Source organism: Poromitra crassiceps (genome assembly GCF_964638095.1).
Source record: "Poromitra crassiceps genome assembly, chromosome: 29".
Lineage (NCBI taxonomy): Eukaryota > Metazoa > Chordata > Actinopteri > Beryciformes > Melamphaidae > Poromitra > Poromitra crassiceps.
In genome coordinates this window covers 6,580,380-6,600,932 of record NC_139641.1, presented here as the reverse complement: position 1 = coordinate 6,600,932, position 20,553 = coordinate 6,580,380, and the positions used below count along the sequence as shown (strand labels likewise).

Here is a 20,553-nt window from a genome sequence, read left to right as displayed (position 1 = left end):
AGTTCGATTCCCAGCGTTTCTAAACCGTGAGTCGCATAAAAAAACACACACATGACCAAACCATTTCCCTAACCTGAACCAAGTTGTTTTAATTGCCTAAATATAACCGTTTACCCCCCCCCCCCCCCAGTATAACTGGTTTACCTCTGAGACTGACTGAAGTGTACAAGTGAGAAAATAACTAAAGCTTATTTGTATAGCACCTTTCACAGATACAGGATCACAAAGTCCAGAACATGTGGAAGGAGGAGGAGGAAGAAGATGGCAGAGCAGAGTCTCCAGTACCCAGCTGTCTGTCTATGAAGACTGACTGGTCTAAAGATCATCCTCCATGCTTCAGTAATGAACCTGGACCTTCAGACACAAGGTAAGAGGACTGTTATCCCATAAGCCTACCTGATGGAATATGGTTCAATGAGATTGTATTCATGAATTCAAGTTAGTAGTAAAAATATGATGGAATACTGGAAAGAGAAAAATACAAGCTCATTGATATTTGAGTAGAAAAAAAGGCTATTATTTCATTCACTAAGAATAAGAATAAGATAACAATAAAATGAGATACATTTAAATTATCTCTGTAGATTTGGATCAATTGAGCAACAAATAATTTCAAGATATATAAAACTAAATAAAATATAAGCTACAGTGGGTGGAATTAAATATAACACAACTGACAATTGCAAACACAACAAGCATTTAATGTGTGATAAGCTGGAAACTGTTTGTCTTTATGAAACCAAATATCAAAGCCTAAAACAGCTTATTGGGTACTTAAAACAATACCTCCTTGGTCTCATCACATCATTATTAGCTCTCACATTTTTTCCACACAGTGTTAAGATACATTTATGAGTGAAATCCTACATACTGAGGTCATCATAGTTATAAACTTTGGGATCAATAGATATAACGAGAAACAGTCAATTAGGAAAGGGGGGGGGACTTAAACGACACGGCCAATCAACCGGAAAGCCTCTCCTGAGTCAAACAAGTCATCACTCATGTGAATGTGAGTTTGGATCAACACATACAGATGCTGAAAACCAGCCTGGTAAAATGTGTAGAAATGTCTGCAACAGATGACAGACTGACATGTTCTACCACTAGAACATAACCAGGCCAAGAAGCATGAATGAAAAGTATGTACAATATGAAAGTATAAATACATACAGTATAAAAACAAAGGAAAACATATAAACACTAGAGGGCACTCTGTAGAATGCATATCTCCGCCAACCTTTCTACAGAGTTTTGTGATGTTACGTGAATCCATTTGAAATGTAGGTGCCTTTTTGCGATTGGCCACACCCCCTTTTTGCCAGTGGGCGTGCAAAGTACATGTACATGCATAATCTATGATAATAATCTAAACATAAGAAATAATTGAAATAATCTAAACAAATAAAATAGAAATCAACAAATGAAGACAATAGTAGAATATGAGAACAAAACATGAATTTAAAGTCACTAGAACTAATGATAATTTATGTATCAAACATTTGTGTTTCCAGAGGTCAGGACCACAGGCAGAGAGCAGAGTCTCCAGTATCCAGCTGTCTGTCTATGAAGAGTGACTGGTCTAAAGATAATCCTCCACTCTTCTTCAGTAATGAACCTGGACCTTCAGACACAAGGTAAGATGACTGTTATACTGTAATGAGGAAATGTTATTTGATAACCTACACGATTGCACTGAAAACTACAGAGACAAGGAGTGACCATAGGGAGAAAAAACACGTTTTATGGAGGACAAGATATACAGTATATTTCACTTCCTGGATGTAGGTCAGACCTGCCGTCAGTTTGGCTCGATTCATGCACACAGAAGACATTTTATTCCCTAAATATTTAGTTTTTCGTTCCTCCTAATTCATAATGTGTGCACACAAACTAATTATAGAATTAAAACTTCACATCAATTATCCCAAAAACCAGAGTCATTGTGTTTGATCACCTCTGAAAACATGTTGCCTTTTCTTTTGATTTACAGAGGTCAGTACCACAGGCAGAGAGCAGAGTCTCCAGTACCCAGCTGTCTGTCTATGAAGACTGACCGGTCTAGAGATCATCCTCCACTCTTCAGTAATGAACCTGGACCTTCAGACACAAGGTAAGAGAACTGTTATCCCATAAGCCTACCTGATGGAATATGGTTCAATGAGATTGTATTCATGAAATCAAGTTAGTAGTAAAAATATGATTGAATACTGGGATATTTGAGTAGAAAATAAGGCTATTATTTCATTCATTAAGAATAACAATAAGATAACAATAAAATGAGATAAGTTTAAATTATCTCTGTAGATTTGGATCAATTGAGCAACAAATAATTTCAAGATATATAAAACTAAATAAAATATAAGCTACAGTGGGTGGAATTAAATATAACACAACTGACAATTGCAAACACAACAAGCATTTAATGTGTGATAAGCTGGAAACTGTTTGTCTCTATGAAACCAAATATCAAAGCCTAAAACAGCTTATTGGTTACTTAAAACAATGCCTCCTTGGTCTCATCTAAGCTCTCACATTTTGTTCACACAGTGTTAAGATACATTTATGAGTGAAATCCAGGGGCAGAGCGACCCTATCAGCCCAGAGGGGGCGAAGCTCTTAGGGGGGCCCCATCAAAAAAAAAAAAAAAAAAAAATTGAAGGCTGTGAAGAAAAATTTGCCTTTTTTGCATGTTTGAATCGGTTTTAGCCATATTTAGTGGAATATCTCATTTTAAACACACCAATGTTATTGTCTATTGATTGAATTCCTCTCACACTCACACCACTGACTTTATTAAATAGTCATTTTAAGTCACAACTGGAAAATAGCTGATAGCCCATATCCGAAAACACAATTTGTCACTCATTGAGCCAAGTAATATTATGTCCAAGAAAGCCTACAGTGAAGCCACTTTACAGACAAGCTTGTTCTGAAGAAGAAAAAGAAAAACAGGTTGCCAGCCTAGCCTGGCCTGGCCTGGCCTGGCCTGGCCTGGCAACCTGTGGGCCCAGGGCGCAGGGCGGCCGCACCCTCTGCCCCGGTGTACGCTCCGCTACTGGTGAAATCCTACATACTGAGGTCATCATAGTTATAAACTTTGGGATCAATAAATATAACGAGAAACAGTCAATTAGGAAAGGGGAGGGGACTTAAATGACACGGCCAATCAACCGGAAAGCCTCTCCTGAGTCAAACAAGTCATCACTCATGTGAATGTGAGTTTGGATCAACACATACAGATGATGAAAACCAGCTGGTAAAATGTGTAGAAATGTCTGCAACAGATGACAGACTGACCTGTTCTACCACTAGAACATAACCAGGCCAAGAAACATGAATAAAAAGTATGTACAATATGAAATTATAAATACATACAGTATAAAAACAAAGGAAAACATCAACACTAGAGGGCACTCTGTAGAATGCATACCTCCGCCAACCTTTCTACAGAGTTTTGTGATGTTACGTGAATCCATTTGAAATGTAGGTGCCTTTTTGCAATTGGCCAAACCCCCTTAGTGGGCGTGCAAAGTACATGTACATGCATAATCTATGATAATAATCTAAACATAAGAAATAATCTAAATAATCGAAACAAATAAAATAGAAATCAACAAATGAAGACAATAGTAGAATATGAGAACAAAACATGAATTTAAAGTCACTAGAACTAATGATATGTATCAAACATTTGTGTTTCCAGAGGTCAGTACCACAGGCAGAGAGCAGAGTCTCCAGTATCCAGCTGTCTGTCTATGAAGAGTGACTGGTCTAAAGATAATCCTCCACTCTTCTTCAGTAATGAACCTGGACCTTCAGACACAAGGTAAGAGGACTGTTATACTGTAATGAGGAAATGTTATTTGATAACCTACACGATTGCACTGAAAACTACAGAGACAAGGAGTGACCATAGGGAGAAAAAACACGTTTTATGGAGGACAAGATATACAGTATATTTCACTTCCTGGATGTAGGTCAGACCTGCCGTCAGTTTGGCTCGATTCATGCACACAGAAGACATTTTATTCCCTAAATATTTAGTTTTTCGTTCCTCCTAATTCATAATGTGTGCACACAAACTAATTATAGAATTAAAACTTCACATCAATTATCCCAAAAACCAGAGTCGTTGTGTTTGATCACCTCTGAAAACATGTTGCCTTTTCTTTTGATTTACAGAGGTCAGTACCACAGGCAGAGAGCAGAGTCTCCAGTACCCAGCTGTCTGTCTATGAAGACTGACCGGTCTAAAGGTCATCCTCCACTCTTCAGTAATGAACCTGGACCTTCAGACACAAGGTAAGAGAACTGTTATCCCATAAGCCTACCTGATGGAATATGGTTCAATGAGATTGTATTCATGAAATCAAGTTAGTAGTAAAAATATGATGGAATACTGGAAAGAGAAAAATAAAAGCTCATTGATATTTGAGTAGAAAAAAGGCTATTATTTCATTCACTAAGAATAAGAATAAGATAACAATAAAATTAGATACATTTAAATTATCTCTGTAGATTTGGATCAATTGAGCAACAAATAATTTCAAGATATATAAAACTAAATAAAATATAAGCTACAGTGGGTGGAATTAAATATAACACAACTGACAATTGCAAACACAACAAGCATTTAATGTGTGATAAGCTGGAAACTGTTTGTCTTTATGAAACCAAATATCAAAGCCTAAAACAGCTTATTGGTTACTCAAAACAATGCCTCCTTGGTCTCATCACATCATTATTAGCTCTCACATTTTTTCCACACAGTGTTAACACGTTGAGTGCCATAGACGAGATATCTCGGCTTACATAATCCAAGCGTTGAGTGCCATAGACGAGATATCTCGGCTTACATAATCCAAGCGTTGAGTGCCATAGACGAGATATCTCGGCTTACATAAACATTTTTTTTTTTTGACGGTGGGACATCGATCAACCCCTTTTACGCCTCCTATAGCAGAATTGGAGGAAGAGAATGTGTATAATCTATTTTACCGACCAGCTAAGTGGGGACAGTGCCCTCCCGACAGAGATAAAGTCAACCAAAAGCAGCCGCCTCAGGCGGGTGCTTCCTCCATTCACAAGGAAATGGCTTGCCGATTTTACAGTCATCAGTCACCAGACTCGCCGCTCTCGGCCCGCGCCAGCAGCAGCACACGGGGGATTGCAAATTTGCATAATATATTATAGGTAAAACACACTTTGAAACGCCCGCAGAAAGGCCAGAATCGCACGCATTCCGAAAACCCAGAAACGAACGAGCCTCATTCTCATACACTTGCTGCCAGGGAGGGAGGCTGCTCATACTTGCTGCCTGCCAGGGAGCGAGGCTGCAGCGAGCACTCGCTTCTGACAAACGCAGGCTGAAAGCCACTAGACACGCCCACGGAGGGAGGAGTTGAAGGAGAGGGCGTTCGGAACATTGTTTGGATGTCTGATCTCTCACTGATGCCAAAAAGAAATGGTTAAAGTGACTGTTCTGCCTGTTTGATTGAATTTCACAAAACTGCGATTATCTCAACTTTCACTCTCAGACAGCTGAAACCATGCTGTACTCAACGGCTAATATCTACATAACTACTAACTCTACAAACTAACTCTTTTAGACAGAGAAAGCACACATTCTATTAGTACTTTTGTGAACTTCGTGTTCACAAACTCCAAGCAGAAAAGAATCCTCGGCTCTTCTAAAATGAGCCAGAATCCTCAAAAAACGGCCTGGCACAAGCTACCTAGAGCATTGAAAAAAGGGCTGGCACTCAATGTGTTAAGATACATTTATGAGTGAAATCCTACATACTGAGGTCATCATAGTTATAAACTTTGGGATCAATAGATATAACGAGAAACAGTCAATTAGGAAAGGGGGGGGGACTTAAACGACACGGTCAATCAACCGGAAAGCCTCTCCTGAGTCAAACAAGTCATCACTCATGTGAATGTGAGTTTGGATCAACACATACAGATGATGAAAACCAGCTGGTAAAATGTGTAGAAATGTCTGCAACAGATGACAGACTGACCTGTTCTACCACTAGAACATAACCAGGCCAAGAAACATGAATGAAAAGTATGTACAATATGAAATTATAAATACATACAGTATAAAAACAAAGGAAAACATATAAACACTAGAGGGCACTCTGTAGAATGCATACCTCCACCAACCTTTCTACAGAGTTTTGTGATGTTACGTGAATCCATTTGAAATGTAGGTGCCTTTTTGTGATTGGCCACACCCCCTTTTTGCCAGTGGGCGTGCAAAGTACATGTACATGCATAATCTATGATAATAATCTAAACATAAGAAATAATCTAAATAATCTAAACAAATAAAATAGAAATCAACAAATGAAGACAATAGTAGAATATGAGAACAAAACATGAATTTAAAGTCACTAGAACTAATGATAATTTATGTATCAAACATTTGTGTTTCCAGAGGTCAGGACCACAGGCAGAGAGCAGAGTCTCCAGTACCCAGCTGTCTGTCTATGAAGAGTGATTGGTCTAAAGACAAACCTCCATACTTCAGTAATGAACCTGGACCTCCAGACACAAGGTAAGAGGACTGTTATACTGTAATGAGGAAATGTTATTTGATAACCTACACGATTGCACTGAAAACTACAGAGACAAGGAGTGACCATAGGGAGAAAAAACACGTTTTATGGAGGACAAGATATACAGTATATTTCACTTCCTGGATGTAGGTCAGACCTGCCGTCAGTTTGGCTCGATTCATGCACACAGAAGACATTTTATTCCCTAAATATTTAGTTTTTCGTTCCTCCTAATTCATAATGTGTGCACACAAACTAATTATAGAATTAAAACTTCACATCAATTATCCCAAAAACCAGAGTCATTGTGTTTGATCACCTCTGAAAACATGTTGCCTTTTCTTTTGATTTACAGAGGTCAGTACCACAGGCAGAGAGCAGAGTCTCCAGTACCCAGCTGTCTGTCTATGAAGACTGACCGGTCTAGAGATCATCCTCCACTCTTCAGTAATGAACCTGGACCTTCAGACACAAGGTAAGAGAACTGTTATCCCATAAGCCTACCTGATGGAATATGGTTCAATGAGATTGTATTCATGAAATCAAGTTAGTAGTAAAAATATGATTGAATACTGGGATATTTGAGTAGAAAATAAGGCTATTATTTCATTCATTAAGAATAACAATAAGATAACAATAAAATGAGATAAGTTTAAATTATCTCTGTAGATTTGGATCAATTGAGCAACAAATAATTTCAAGATATATAAAACTAAATAAAATATAAGCTACAGTGGGTGGAATTAAATATAACACAACTGACAATTGCAAACACAACAAGCATTTAATGTGTGATAAGCTGGAAACTGTTTGTCTCTATGAAACCAAATATCAAAGCCTAAAACAGCTTATTGGTTACTTAAAACAATGCCTCCTTGGTCTCATCTAAGCTCTCACATTTTGTTCACACAGTGTTAAGATACATTTATGAGTGAAATCCAGGGGCAGAGCGACCCTATCAGCCCAGAGGGGGCGAAGCTCTTAGGGGGGCCCCATCAAAAAAAAAAAAAAAAAAAAAAAAAAAAAATTTGAAGGCTGTGAAGAAAAATTTGCCTTTTTTGCATGTTTGAATCGGTTTTAGCCATATTTAGTGGAATATCTCATTTTAAACACACCAATGTTATTGTCTATTGATTGAATTCCTCTCACACTCACACCACTGACTTTATTAAATAGTCATTTTAAGTCACAACTGGAAAATAGCTGATAGCCCATATCCGAAAACACAATTTGTCACTCATTGAGCCAAGTAATATTATGTCCAAGAAAGCCTACAGTGAAGCCACTTTACAGACAAGCTTGTTCTGAAGAAGAAAAAGAAAAACAGGTTGCCAGCCTAGCCTGGCCTGGCCTGGCCTGGCCTGGCCTGGCAACCTGTGGGCCCAGGGCGCAGGGCGGCCGCACCCTCTGCCCCGGTGTACGCTCCGCTACTGGTGAAATCCTACATACTGAGGTCATCATAGTTATAAACTTTGGGATCAATAAATATAACGAGAAACAGTCAATTAGGAAAGGGGAGGGGACTTAAATGACACGGCCAATCAACCGGAAAGCCTCTCCTGAGTCAAACAAGTCATCACTCATGTGAATGTGAGTTTGGATCAACACATACAGATGATGAAAACCAGCTGGTAAAATGTGTAGAAATGTCTGCAACAGATGACAGACTGACCTGTTCTACCACTAGAACATAACCAGGCCAAGAAACATGAATAAAAAGTATGTACAATATGAAATTATAAATACATACAGTATAAAAACAAAGGAAAACATCAACACTAGAGGGCACTCTGTAGAATGCATACCTCCGCCAACCTTTCTACAGAGTTTTGTGATGTTACGTGAATCCATTTGAAATGTAGGTGCCTTTTTGCAATTGGCCAAACCCCCTTAGTGGGCGTGCAAAGTACATGTACATGCATAATCTATGATAATAATCTAAACATAAGAAATAATCTAAATAATCGAAACAAATAAAATAGAAATCAACAAATGAAGACAATAGTAGAATATGAGAACAAAACATGAATTTAAAGTCACTAGAACTAATGATATGTATCAAACATTTGTGTTTCCAGAGGTCAGTACCACAGGCAGAGAGCAGAGTCTCCAGTATCCAGCTGTCTGTCTATGAAGAGTGACTGGTCTAAAGATAATCCTCCACTCTTCTTCAGTAATGAACCTGGACCTTCAGACACAAGGTAAGAGGACTGTTATACTGTAATGAGGAAATGTTATTTGATAACCTACACGATTGCACTGAAAACTACAGAGACAAGGAGTGACCATAGGGAGAAAAAACACGTTTTATGGAGGACAAGATATACAGTATATTTCACTTCCTGGATGTAGGTCAGACCTGCCGTCAGTTTGGCTCGATTCATGCACACAGAAGACATTTTATTCCCTAAATATTTAGTTTTTCGTTCCTCCTAATTCATAATGTGTGCACACAAACTAATTATACAATTAACGCCAGGAATGTTGTTGTTGGTTGTTATGACAACCATGTGACGTGAACGTCAGTGCCATGTGTCTAAGTTGTTGTCTAAGCGTGTGCTCATTAAACAGTCCCCATACCTCGACGCCTTCCACGATCACCTTCCTGTGCGGCTCACCATTGACAGTGGTGCAACGGGGAACATGATGAAGGCCTCATACGCAACCCGACTGGGTATCACCGTTACAGGCAGCACACAGTCGGCTCATCAGGCAGATGGCTCATCCCTGTTGAAGGTATTGGGAGAGACACGGACATATTTTCAAAGAGATAGTCACAAGCTCTACTTTGAGGGGCTTGTCGTGGAGGATCTCGATTCTGACATTCTCGCTGGGATTCCGTTTATGGAAAAGAATGACGTCTCCATCAGGCCAGCCAAACACCAGGTCTGCTTGGGGGAAGACGTCTACCGCTACGGCACCTACTGCACACCTATGGACAGACATGCAGTGCGACGTGCACATGTGCTTCGCGCACCAACTAAATCTATTGTGTGGCCGGGAGAATACATTGAGCTGGATTTGCCACCAGAACTGTGTGAAATGGACAGTGAGCTGGCCGTTGAGCCACATGTTGATGCCTTATGTGACCAGGCAGGCGCCCACCAATGGCCTGCTCCGGCCTTGCTACGGGGCGTGGCAGGAAAGATCCGTGTTCCTAATCTTACGGATGGGCCGCAACTGGTCCAGAAGAGTCATCATTTGTGTCGTGTCCGTGCCACGTATGTCCCCACACACACTGACGACACACTGTCGGCAGATCCGCCCAAGCCTGCCCCTACAATTAAGTCTGCCCTTCCCTCAGACCTTGTGACCTTGGACCCTGACAACATAATGCCCTCTGACATCAAGGACAAGTTTCGTGCCCTGCACAGAGAGTTTGATGAGGTGTTTGACCCCCAGTTTAAGGGTTATAATGGTGCTATGGGCCCATTTCAAGCCAAGGTAAATATGGGGCCTGTCCAACCCCCACAGCGCAAGGGCAGGGTCCCACAGTACTCCAGAGGTCAGTTACAGGAGCTCCAGGCACAGTTTGACATCTTGGAGGGGATGGGCGTCTTCAGGAAGCCTGAGGATGTAGGCATCTCAGTGGAATACGTCAATCCTTCATTCCTTATAAAAAAGCCCACAGGTGGCTTCCGCCTTGTCACGGCGTTTGCAGATGTTGGCCGTTATAGTAAGCCTCAACCCTCCCTGATGCCCGACGTCGACTCCACCCTGCGCTTGATAGCTCAGTGGAAATATGTCGTCGCTACGGACCTCACCAAAGCCTTTTACCAGATACCCCTGTCCAGAGACTCATGGAAATACTGTGGGGTTGTCACGCCTTTCAAGGGTGTTCGTGTGTACGTGCGGAGTGCTATGGGCATGCCGGGGTCCGAGACTGCATTGGAGGAGATGACATGCAGGGTGTTTGGAGATCTTCTTGAGCAGGGCCACGTGGCGAAGGTAGCAGATGATCTATACTGCGGAGCTGACACTCTGGAGGAGCTGCTAGCTGTCTGGAGGAGGGTTCTCTCTGCACTGCAGCGCTGCAGCTTGAACCTCTCTGCCACAAAAACCACCATAGCTCCTGTGCAGACCTCTATATTGGGCTGGGTCTGGCATCAAGGAACCATCCAGGCCAGCCCTCACCGTGTGTCTGTTCTGGCTGCATGTCCCCCTCCGAAAACTGTGACTGGTCTGCGCTCATTCATCGGTGCGTACAAGGTGCTAGCTCGTGTACTCAAGAACTGTGCTACCATGCTTGCCCCGCTTGACGATGTGGTTGCTGGGCGCGAGTCGAAGGACATGATCCAGTGGTCAGACGAGCTACTGGGTGCCTTCAGTTGTGCTCAGAGGGCCTTGTCATCAACTCATGCTGTCACCTTGCCACGGCCTGCGGACCAGCTGTGGATTGTTACCGATGGTGCAGTCAGAGAGCCTGGCTTGGGAGCAACACTGTACATCACCTGCAAGGACACAGTGAAGGTGGCTAGCTACTTCAGCGCGAAGTTGCGCAAGAACCAGAACTCATGGCTGCCCTGTGAGGTCGAGGCGTTGTCTATAGCAGCGGCGGTGAAACACTTTGCTCCCTACATAATCCAATCGTCTCAGAGGGCTTGTGTTTTGACGGACAGCAAGCCCTGCGTCCAGGCCTTTGAGAAGCTGTGCAGGGGAGAATTTTCGGCAAGCCCTCGTGTCACCTCCTTCTTGTCTACAGCCAGCCGGTTCCAGGTGCTAATCCGTCATGTGGCGGGGGCGGCTATCCTGCCATCTGACTTTGCTAGCCGCAACGCACCAGAGTGTGACAACCCGACCTGCCAGGTCTGTACCTTCATCCGCATCACCGCTGACTCAGTTGTACGCCAGGTTACTGCCGCAGATGTTATGTCCGGGGCCCAGAAGTTACCCTTCACTAGCAGGGCTGCGTGGCTGGCTCTACAGTCAGAGTGCTCTGATCTCAGGCGGACCTGTGCTCATCTCCGCCAAGGCACTCGCCCGTCCAAAAGACTGACTAACATTCGTGATGTGAAGCGTTACCTGAACGTCACCACGGTGGCCAGGGACGGCCTCCTGGTCGTGCGTCGAGCATTGTGGTACCTAGGAGAACCTAGGTACCACAATGCAGCCTCAACGGACTGCATTGTGGTACCTAGGTTCTCCCTTGATGGCCTGCTCACCTCCCTTCATATCAAACTTGACCATCCTACTGCCACCCAGTTGAAGACTGTTGTGCAGCGCTACTTCTATGCGCTAGACATGGATGCTGCCATTCAGCGTGTCACCAATGGCTGCCATCAGTGTGCAGCTTTGAGGAAGGCCCCTGTGTTCGTGAGTGACCAGTCTACGGGCGATCCGCCGGAAGTGGTTGGGGCCGCTTTTGCCGCTGATGTGTTCAGGCGGGACCGCCAGTGCATCCTGGTTGTTCGTGAGTGTGTTACGTCATTCACACTGTCTTCTCTCATCGAGGACGAGCGCCGTGAGACACTCAGAGACACTTTGATCCGTCTATGCCTGGGCCTGTGCCCCCTCGATGGCCCGTTTGCAGTGATCAGGACTGATCCAGCCCCCGGGTTTGCTGCACTGGCGGGGGATGAGGCCCTCGCGAGACATAGGCTGGCTGTCGAGGTGGGGAATGCCAAAAATGTCAATAAGAACCCAGTTGCTGAAAAGGCTGTTCAGGAGCTGCAAAGTGAGATTCTTCGTCTCGAGCCGAATTGCAGAGCTGTGACCCCCCTGCTGCTCTCCGTCGCCACGGCCCGCTTGAACAGCCGCGTGAGGTCACGTGGGTTGTCTGCCCGTGAGATGCTGAATCAGCATGACCAATTTTCCCACAGGCAGTTGCCCGTTGACGACCAAGATCTCATAATGAGGCAGCACTCACAACGTGTCGCTAATCACCCACACAGTGTAAGGTCAAAGGTGCCCTCTGGTCGCGCAGCTGTGCCACCCGACCTCCACCCTGGTGACCTTGTGTACCTTTATGGGGACCGGAACAAGTCAAGAGCTCGTGACAGATACTTGGTCACTGCTGTCGAGGGAGCCTGGTGCAATATCCGGAAGTTCACGGGTACTCAACTTCGTCGCACCTCCTACAGGGTCAGATTGAGTGACTGCTACAAGGTGGAGGGTCCCGCTGCTGGCTCGGATCCGCTCGACGATTGCCTTGCGTCTGATGAGGACCCGGACGACTCTCGTCCACATGGTCCTGACATACCACCAGCCATATGTGAGCCGCCTCCGATGCCGAGCCCGTCTTATGCTGATATGGACCTGGCGAGTGGGGCGGTGCCTCCCGCTGGGCCGGGGGAAGAGTCCCACGGCTCGCTTGTCCCTGCCCCTGTCCCAGGTGCTACTCCTCGGCGCTCAGGGCACCACCGGCAGTTGTCGAAGAGACTGGAGGGGTTTGAACTTTATTAGACAGATGTTTTGTGGGGGTGACGTACATGTGTTGGACATTGTGCATTATTGGATTGATGTTTGGTGGTGGGACGGTATTGCATTGCCCTGGTCATTGTGTGTGGTTTGCTAAAGGGTTGGGGAGGGGGAGTTTATTTTGGAGAAAAGAGGGTAGCGCCAGGAATGTTGTTGTTGGTTGTTATGACAACCATGTGACGTGAACGTCAGTGCCATGTGTCTAAGTTGTTGGTCGGCCATTTTGCCTGTCTGTATTCCCTCCGTGTTTGTCTTTCACTAAACACAGTTACTGCTGCACACAGTTGCGTTTTGTGATTCATTGATAAGTATCTACCTAAACTGGCGTAAAACTTCACATCAATTATCCCAAAAAGCAGAGTCGTTGTGTTTGATCACCTCTGAAAACATGTTGCCTTTTCTTTTGATTTACAGAGGTCAGTACCACAGGCAGAGAGCAGAGTCTCCAGTACCCAGCTGTCTCTCTATGAAGAGTGACTGGTCTAAAGACAAACCTCCATACTTCAGTAATGAACCTGGACCTTCAGACACAAGGTAAGAGAACTGTTATACTGGGAGCCTACCTGATAAAAGTAAGCGAGTAAAGTGAGTAAACTTGATGAAGGGAAAATGTTCTGTTGTGTCATTTAGGATAGTTTCCTTCACTGTTGCATCACACTATGAGAGGACTGTGTTCATGAAGCAAATATCTGCCCCAGTGTTTTCTTACATCTTTTTTTAAATATTAAAAAATAATATGATGAAGTTTGGAACTATGGCACTATGCACTTTCATGTCTGTCTACTGTCTATTGTCTGAGCCTTTTTAAAATTGAGTGACTCTCCCTGCAACCAAATCTACCTATGGGTACACATAAAGTAACCTTGACTTTGACCTTGACTTAGAGATGGGACTGATCCAATGGCGTGCCGATACTGACGTAATTCACAAATCTGATATCAGACTGATGTTGTTGACCCTTAGTCCCGCCCTCCTCCCCGAGTTGCTCAAATTCCCTCATCCTGCTAGCCCCGCCTTAAAAGCCACAACAGCTCACTGCTGGCCACACGCATAAGACACGCCCACAAGAAATGGTTTAAACACCAAAACCTCCCATCATTGTTGAAAAGCCACTTTTCATTCATATGGTGTTTGTGTTTGACACTGTTTGTGTTTGACATGTAAACACAGACAGTGGTTGATACTGTAGATGTAATGTAATGGAACTCTGCCATCGTATCTACCCTAACTGCTGTGATCAATCTCTGTGCCCTGCTAACACTATCTGTAGTCAGAGGTCATCAAGAATGGTACTTATTTATTTACTAATGACTGCCAGACACTGTCTGTGTTCTGTAACAAATGTGTTGTTACAGTGTTGATGTAATAGGACTGTGTGTTGTTTGTATTGAGCTGAACATTCATTAATGATAATTACATATGAAACAAACCAGAAAAACTGTTACAATGTTGCATTCATCCATGATCGCCACAGTGACATTTATCCATGATGGGTATGCAATGTTGACTCCACTGATTAAACTACAACTATGACAACAGATACATGTGAAAATAAACTTTACATGTGATGGCAGCACCATGCTGTCTGAGCATCTATAAAGATAGTCTGGGCAAAATATTTTAATAGTTTTACAATTTGAACAAAAAATTGTTCAAACTTTTGTTCAATTTTGTTTGTTTGTTAGATCTGTATCTGATCAGGGATAATAAATTGCCTTTATCCTCACAGAATGAGGAAGAGGAGTCTAGGTGTTGTGAAGCAGCAGCTGTCCTGCTGTGCATTGTGTCATTGGGTCCTGAGCGGTCCAGTCTCTACCAGCTGTGGACACAGGTTCTGCAGACAGTGCATCACCTCATACTGGGCCCAGTCCGTTTCATCAGGAGACTCTGCCTGTCCCCAGTGTGGAAAAAGGTCCAGAACAAGATCTGGACTGCAGACACCCAGTCAAACCAGCACTGCACAATGTAAGACTGGGGTTCTGTCTACTGTTGTCACCATTTCTAAAACCAGGAAACAACAGCATATCTGTTAAACACTTGTTTACTCTTTCTTCTCTTCCAGCGGACGGCGTTTTGCAGGAGGTTTTAGACGTTCATAAGATCAGTCTGATAATGAGATTTGACTTTGTGACAGAAGGAACAGATGAATCAGGAATTGGAACTTCCCTCAATAGGATCTACACTGCACTCTACCTCACAGTGGGACAGAGTGAAGAGGTTAATACCCAACATGAGGTGTGGCAGCTGGAGACAGCATCCAAGATGGAGGCTCTCCATGACACTCAGATCAAGTGCCACGACATCTTTAACCCCTTACCTGATCAAGAGACACACATCAGAGTAGTTCTGACCAATGGTGTTGCTGGAATTGGAAAAACCTTCTCAGTGAAGAAGTTCACTCTGGACTGGGCAGAGGGCTTGGAAAATCAAGACGTCATTCTTGTGATTCTGCTTTCGTTCCGGGAGCTGAACTTGATCAGAGATGAGCGGTACAGTCTTCTCATGCTGCTCCATGTTTTCCACCCAACCTTACAGAGGGTCACAGCAGAGAAGCTCTCTGTCTGTAAAGTTGTGTTCATCTTTGATGGCCTGGATGAAAGCAGACTTCCATTGGATTTCCACAACAATGAGGTTGTGTCTGATGTCACACAGGTATCATCAGTAGATGTGCTGTTGACAAACCTCATCCAGGGGAATCTGCTTCCCATGGCTCTCCTCTGGATAACTTCCAGACCTGCAGCAGCCAATCAGATCCCTCCTACATGTGTTGACAGGGTAACAGAGGTACGAGGCTTCACTGACCTCCAGAAGGAGGAGTACTTCAGGAGGAGATCCACTGATGAGGAGCTGTCCAGCAGAATCATCTCACACATCAAGGCATCCAGGACCATCCACATCATGTGCCACATCCCAGTCTTCTGTTGGATCACTGGTACAGTTCTGGAGCACATGTTGACTACAGACCAGAGAGGAGAGCTGCCCAAGACCCTGACTGAGATGTACTCACACTTCCTGCTGGTTCAGACTGAGAGGAAGAAGCAGAAGTATGAGGTGAACCATGAGATGAGTCAACAGCAGCTGATGGAGACAGACAGGGAAGTTCTTCTGAAGCTGGGGAAGCTGGCGTTTGAAAATCTGGAGACGGGCAACCTCCTGTTCTACCAAGAAGACCTGGAAGAGTGTGGTCTTGATGTCAGAGAGGCTTTGGTGTTCTCAGGTGTGTGCACAGAGATCTTCAAAAGAGAGTGTGTGCTCTTCCAGAAGACGGTCTACTGCTTTGTTCATCTGAGCATCCAGGAGTTTCTCGCTGCAGTCTACATGTTCCACTGTTACACAAACAGGGATAAGAATGTACTGAGCACATTCCTGGGAGAAGACTGGCGTAAATGTGATCAATCCTTGTCATCAAACCTTGATGTCTTCCTGAAGAAAGCCTTGGTCAAAGCCCTGAAGAGTAAAAATGGCCACTTGGACCTATTTGTCCGCTTCCTTCATGGGCTCTCACTGGAGTCCAACCAGAGTCTCTTAGGAGGTCTGCTGGGTCAGACAGAGCGCAGTCCAGACAGCATCCAGAAAGCCATCAGCAACCTGAAGAAGACAAATAATTCCAATATATCTCCTGACAGAAGCATCAACATCTTCCACTGTTTGATGGAGATGAACCAACACTCAGAACAACAGGAGATGCAAAGGTTCCTGAAGTCAAAGAACAAGTCAAAGAAGAAACTCTCTATGGTCCACTGCTCAGCTCTGGCGTACATGCTGCAGATGTCAGAGGAGGTTCTGGATGTGTTCGACCCGAACGCATACAACACATCAAATGAGGGACGAAGCAGACTGTTCCCAGCTGTGAGAAACTGCAGAGAGGCTCGGTTAGTCCAGATGTAGGGCCCTATCTCCGCAAAAGCGTTAATTTAGCGTTTGCGCTCGTTTAACGCCACGCGCAATGCAAATTGGGGGCGTGGACAAGCGCATGCCTGTTATAATTGTACTGGACATAGGCTGCCACATGCCGAACTAGGCGTTTCAGCGCAAAAATGTGGGGATAGATGGCATTATCCTATCGTCAGCAGCGCGTAATTACTTTGCGCTAAGAGTAGGGGTGGGAATCGCGGAGTAACTCACGATACGATACGGTCACGATACTTGGCCCTCGATAACGATATTATCATGATACAGCGATTCTGCGATAATCGATATATTGGAAGAAATTTAACCTACGATACATCACGATATCTGTGTAACTGAAGAGAAAAAAATACCCCTAAAAAGTAAGAAGCAGGTATTATGTATTTATTAGCAGAATTGACATGAACTCACTCAGAATTCACTCACTCACTCATACAATTTTCGATACCACGGAGGAAAAGTTAGACATTAAGAGTCTTTTTTATTATATTATTAAAACAAGAGAACAATGGCATATATTCACAATATATTTTTAAGTTTTCTTAAGTAGTAGTAGGGGGTTCCAGCTTTCATGTTTCATGTAGGCTACAATTCCCTCCAAAGCCTCCCTCAAGCTGAGCTGCTGCCCCCAGTGCTCAGAGTGTAGCCCAAGACAGCCCAAACACCAACTCTGCATGTCCAGGATTTAGTTATAAATCGCAACTTCGACCGCACCAAAGAACTTAAATCGATAAGAACTGACGACTGGATTGTTCCCCTCAGTTCCACTGCAACATCAAGGCGGGAACGCTGTTGTAAAAAAACAACACAGGCTTCGTATCTTGCCTTCAATACTCTTTGTCTGCTACATCCGGGTACCTCCACCGGCAATGCGTTTAACGTTAAATTTAGCTGCAATCTACAAGCCGGGTCCATGTATCAACAGATTTCAAAGCCAATATGTTACTGGAAAGAGCGTCACTCCGACTGGTTAACAAGTGAAACATTTGGTCACTCACACTGGCGTTTTGAGCCCGGTGTTGGTGAAGTGGTTACAGCAGCAGTAGTGGGATCTGGGATTAGCTAATGTAGCTAACAGCTGCGGTGCTGTGTGTGTCTGTGTGGAGGAGGCAGAGGGAGCGCTGCTGGTATTGATAAACTTGATACTGTAGAAAATGAGTTCAGTTTAAAAATGTTTAGTAGCCTATCGAGTAAGTACTTAAAGTCCCTGGAAACCAGAAATATTTCTTTATTATTTAGCATTTTGAGTTCATCACATCACAGGACCCTATGTTAATAAGCCACCAGCCAAATTTGAACGATGATGAACGTCGCAAAGTATATAAATTTAGGTTTGACAGTCATGCAAAAGTCATGAGAATCAATTAGTTTTTAGAGTGTATTTTCTCCCGCGGACTGTGTGGGTGTGTCCCGTCTGCAGCAGGGAAATTTCTCACTCTCTCTCGGAGAGAGAGGGAGAGAAGGAGAGAGAGAGAAAGAAGGAAAGAGAGATGTGTGTGTGTGTGTGTGTGTGTGTGCGTGTGCGTGTGTGTGTGTGTGTGTGCGTGTGTTGCTCCGCGTGGCGCGCATAGCGTACTGAGAGGAAGAGATCTCTGCTCTGCCACTTCGAGTGCACAGCGCTTCTGTCTCCCTCCCACTCTGTGTGCTGTGTTCATTCGTTCCCTCTCTCTCTCTCTCTCTCTCTCTCTCTCTCACACACTAGTCCAGAGAGAGAGAGAGAGAGAGAGAACGAACGAACACAGCACACAGAGTGGGAGGGAGACAGACAGACACCGAGCAAGCGCTGTGGGGCAAAGAACGGACAAAAGGAGAAGGGCGGGTTGCGCGCGTGTACAAAGGTTATATAGAGCTTATGACGTCATAAGTGACATCACTGGTCCATACTAACTCAAATTAATAACTCATTAACTCAAATCAACTCTCAATAACTGTCAAACTAGATGAATGATGAATAGTTTGACAGTTATTGAGAGTTGATTTGAGTTAATGAGTTATTAATTTGAGTTAGTGTGGACCAGTGATGTCACTGGTCCACACTTTAACACTCAATAACTGTCAAATTAAATGACAGACTTCAAAACAGTTTACAGTTTTCTGATATACTACTGATGTTCTAATGATACAAAGCTGGTTGAAAATGGGCGGAGTGTTCCTTTAAGTATCAATATTTTTGACAACCCTAGAACTCTGTTTATCAAAATGGCTGTGGGGGAATCAATTTAAAAATCCTGCATATTTTAATAACATATCGATACTTGGTGCCAGTGTATCGATAACGTATCGCAAGTGGAAATATCGCGATACCGTGAGTATCGATATTTTGTCCCACCCCTAGCTAAGAGCTTTTAAAATCACCTCTTATGCGCTAAATACCCCGTTGCGCTTGAGCGCACCATAATCTCCGTGCAGTGCAGTGCAGAGTAAAGTTCCTTTTGGATATGTCATTATGCGAAGCCTTGCCGTGCCAGGACATCAAATTCTGCTGCTAAAATTTGGTATTAGCAGTTAATTCAGTGAGGCAATCAATTATAACTCACTGAGAAACGTTTATCACATTGCAAAGAAGGCAATGAATTGAGAAAACCTGTTGGACAATGGACATAGGCTATTCACCTTCATAACCCGGAGGGTCGTTGGCACCACAGACGATCTGTCAATAAGCTCTCTCTGTCCTCAGCACGAGTGAGTACACTCTATGACGCATGGAGAGAATTACAGCATATTGCATGCCTCGCGCAAACAGCGATTGCGAGATGGGAATCCCATTGTTTTTTCTTGATGTAATGCCCAGGCATTGCCTGGCCACACCTGTGAATAATTCTGGTACTTAAAACCGCCCAAATCCTGTTTGCGCTGGCATTTTGGTGGCACAGATTTGGATGGCACATTTTGGCACGGCTCTAATTTGCTCCTGCGGCACGTGCCGCGAACGTTTCCGTATCCCCGCTGAGAATTGCATCCCCAACATATTTCGGGGCTGTTTTAACTTAGAAATCAGGGAGGTCACGTCTACCCAGACATTTATATCACTTTTAAACAGTTACATTTCTGTATAAATCATTACAATATGCTCCCGTGAGGTGGGGATGCGTTTAGCTGCTGCCGGGCGGGGGTGCAAAACTCGGCATAATACCTGGACAAAATGCGCAAGGCAGACCGCTATCTTCCCTGCCTTAAGGCACGCGCAAACAGGTGTGCAAGCGCAAATAGGGGATATCGCCTGCACCAAGATAGAGCCTGTAGTCCAGCGATCCCCAAAGTCCGGACTCCGGTCCGCATCCGGACCCAGACGCCGTCCTATCCGGACCGAGCCCTATAACCTACAAATCATTGAGAATCGTTACATTTCACCGAGCTTTTCTTTTTTAACCGGCACATGCTTTTCTACCCTTTACGGTACTGGTTTAATCTGCCAGGAAGCTCACAGACCAATACATGCGCTGTAAATCATCACACGTGATGCTACTCAGCCAATCAAATATCCGATTCGATTCTGCCGGTTCCAGTCGGTTCAGTGCTGCAGGCGAGAGATTGTCCGACACGGAGATATGCGAGAGATACAAGTCATTTCACATGGCGTGCTCAAAAAACAAAAACAAAGATTTTGTTTTAATCCGGAGCAGGCAGACTCTTTGATGTTCATTCATTGTTCTCACGG

The 20,553-nt window shown here is 44.0% G+C and overlaps 1 protein-coding gene across 1 annotated transcript in view; it reads left to right on the top strand.

Moving 5' to 3' along the window:
• Positions 1–236: 236 nt before the first annotated feature.
• LOC310799941 (NACHT, LRR and PYD domains-containing protein 3-like) overlaps positions 237–20,553 on the top strand; it is a gene marked incomplete at its 5' end in the record, with an annotated part of 34,114 nt that continues 13,797 nt past the window's right edge. The window contains 5 exons of the mRNA XM_083662550.1: positions 237–367; positions 6,449–6,568; positions 13,401–13,520; positions 14,716–14,930; positions 15,049–16,858. Coding sequence (XP_083518676.1) covers positions 237–367; positions 6,449–6,568; positions 13,401–13,520; positions 14,716–14,930; positions 15,049–16,858 — 2,396 coding nt within the window. The remainder of the gene's footprint in view (positions 368–6,448; positions 6,569–13,400; positions 13,521–14,715; positions 14,931–15,048; positions 16,859–20,553) is intronic.